General features: G+C 40.9%; 1 protein-coding gene across 1 annotated transcript in view; it reads right to left on the bottom strand.

The window, feature by feature from the left end:
• Window positions 1-699: 699 nt before the first annotated feature.
• Window positions 700-2,895, bottom strand: part of LOC138964710 (uncharacterized) — a 35,780-nt gene continuing 33,584 nt past the window's right edge. Inside the window, exon 5 of the mRNA XM_070336737.1 lies at window positions 700-1,507. Within this exon, the coding sequence (XP_070192838.1) occupies window positions 1,005-1,507 (503 nt within the window). The 3' untranslated portion in view covers window positions 700-1,004. The remainder of the gene's footprint in view (window positions 1,508-2,895) is intronic.

Below are 2,895 nucleotides of genomic sequence, written 5' to 3'. Positions count from 1 at the left end.
GTTACAGGAAATGATTTATTCATTAATAAATTAATCAGTTAGCAACGTATTCTTTAAAACCGAGCTGAAACTCATTTAAACATTTTACATAAAACTACCAAACTCGGACATGTGTCTATAATCTTTAAACCACCAGTGATGATGACGATGATGATGATGACGATGATGATGATGACGATGATGATGATGACGATGATGATGATGACGATGATGATGATGACGATGATGATGATGATGATGATGTCATTGAGATAAGCAAACATCACGGCATAAAATTATCATTATGTTTTCACTAATATAGAATCAAACAAACACGTAAGCAACAACAAAAAAACCGTAACGTGTGGTTTTAGAAATAGTAGTAATCATAATCAAACTGACACAAAATAAAACTCTCTCTCTCTCTCTCTCTCTCTCTCTCTCTCTCTCTCTCCCTCTCTCTCTCTCTCTCTCTCTCTCTCTCTCTCTCTCTCTCTCTCTCTCTCTCTCTCTCTCTCTCTCTCTCTCTCTCTCTCTCTCTCTCTCTCTCTCTCTCTCAATTTTAATGTTATATTTTGACAGAAAAAAAAGCATGTGTCATTCTGTCACAATCGGAAAATAAAGTTCAATGCCATCACTGATCTCTCTGTGCCCGCCCCCGACCTCAACATCCCCTCCCCTACCCCCATAACCCCTCCCCCCCCCCCTCCCCTCCTTCCCAGCACCACTTTCTCTTCTCTTCATCCTCGAGTTTGCTCACTTTTGCTTTGCACCCAGTCTTAAACACTTCATTGTGAACTGCAATGTTTTCAATATAATGCGTTTCTTGTACATACACTTAAATTCTTTGATTAATTATGTATTTATGTTGTGAGTTTTTCGTAGTGGTTGTAATAGTAGATTTAGGGCGAGGGCCAGACGCAACCCAAAAAAGCATACCTATGCTTATCCTGTTACCGTCGCAAAATAAAGAATTGTCATTTTCATTGTCATTGTCATCATCATCATCCTCCTGCCTTCTTCGTCTATGGCGGCAGAGGACCAAACGCCATCCGAAAAGCTTCGAGCTGCAAAGGACACGTCGTCATAGGTGGTAGCATACGGGGACCGCAAAAAGTCGGCATCAACCCAGCAGACAACGACGTGGAGAAAGGGATAGGCCCCAAGGCTGACATCATAGCACGGCGACCGTCCCCGCCCATCGGCCCGCCAATCATGCCGCCGAACGCGAATGGGCGGAGCAATTTGGAGGAAGGGGCGAGGCGTAGCAGCGTCGGTGACAGTGCGACAGGCGCCGGGTGTAAAGGAAGGGTGCGGATGGGGGTGGTGGGGGTAGTGGTGGGGGTGGTGACCGTGTCGTTTCTCGTCGCTGTTTCGTTGCTCGGCGGCGACGTTCGATGTTGTCCGACGCCGTTTGGATCGCCGGTGTCTCGCTGACGGTGTGTGATGAGAGTGCTTCTGCTATTTGTTGCTGAGTCTGTCTTGGGTTTTTTTCTGGGTTTTTCTGTGGTGTCGGAATGACTGGAGTCTGAAGAAAGAAAAAAAAAACATGAATAATTAATAGAGCACGTGTATTTAATGGAGATAATCTCATTTCGTTTCATGTTTCGTTCTTCTGAAAAATATACAAATTGCGTATATAATTCACTGGGATAATTTTACGTTCATTTAATTTAAGTTAAATTAATTTAATTAATTTCATTTCTCTCATTTAAATTAATTTCATTCAATTTAATATCTTCTTCTTCTTCTTCTTCTTCTTCTTCTTCTTCTTCTTCTTCTTCTTCTTCTTCTTCTTCTTCTTCTTCTCTATCCTTGCTGAATTTGCATCTTTTTCCTCCATAACTGTCCTCCGTAATAAAAAGTAATGTCCATCGTTATTCTACGCTACTAATCATAACTATGACTCTATGCAGTGTGCTCCTTTGGTTGATGACGTTCTTGTCATTGTAAACATGTTTTGAATAAACTCTGGTTTGAACCAAAAGGACATCTGCGGGACCGGCCAAAAGTGCCCCTACAGTACAAGGCGGCCTGTAAAGGCAGGCATTTTTTGGTCAGGATAAAACAACAAGTCGCGTAAGGCGAAATTACTACATTTAGTCAATCTGTCGAACTGGCACTGCATTGTTTCACCAAGACCGTATAGCATCGTCAGGCCCCCGCACGTCGAAAAGGCGGTGAAATTGGCAACCCAGTACAGTGCAGTAGCGGTTGTGCATAGCAGGATAGCACGCTTTTCTGTATCTCTATTCTTTTTAACTTTCTGAGTTGTTTTTACTCCGAACATTTAGTCAAAACTTGACTAAATGTAAAAAGGGACAACATTTATGATCGTGTCCTTTACTGAGACTTCTCATCGAAGAAACTTGACAGTGCATGTCGCCATGCCGCAGTGCAATAATTAACGAGACTGCATGTTATAGAGGTAACATATGATGTATGCAAAAAGCGCTAAATGATACGAACTATAATTATCTTAAGTTTAGCAAATATCATATGCAAAAAGCGCTAAATTATACAAACTATAATTATCTGAAATTTAAAAAATAATGTATGCAAAAAGTGCTAAACCGCACAGACTATAATTATCTAAAGTTGTGCACGCCCTGCTGATCTTGCAGTTGGTTATGCATGAGGTACAACGTGTCCACCATGCACTGTGAGTCTTACACGTTACATTATTTCTTTTCAGCTGCAAAATGCTCGTGTATTATATATGGGCTTGGTTTAAAGATACATTTATTTTAACAAAGGTTACAATCATGACATGTATGTATACATAATACACAGGTAACAGCAACAAACTAAAAGCTTCTATTGTGGTGTTCCTGCATGACAGTACAACGTAAGGCGGTAACGGCTAAACAATTCGTCTCAATAAACCAAATCTATAAATAACATAATAAACGTTGC

The sequence above is a fragment of the Littorina saxatilis genome, linkage group LG4 (genome assembly GCF_037325665.1).
Source record: "Littorina saxatilis isolate snail1 linkage group LG4, US_GU_Lsax_2.0, whole genome shotgun sequence".
NCBI lineage: Eukaryota > Metazoa > Mollusca > Gastropoda > Littorinimorpha > Littorinidae > Littorina > Littorina saxatilis.
This window is presented reverse-complemented; position numbering and strand designations above follow the sequence as displayed.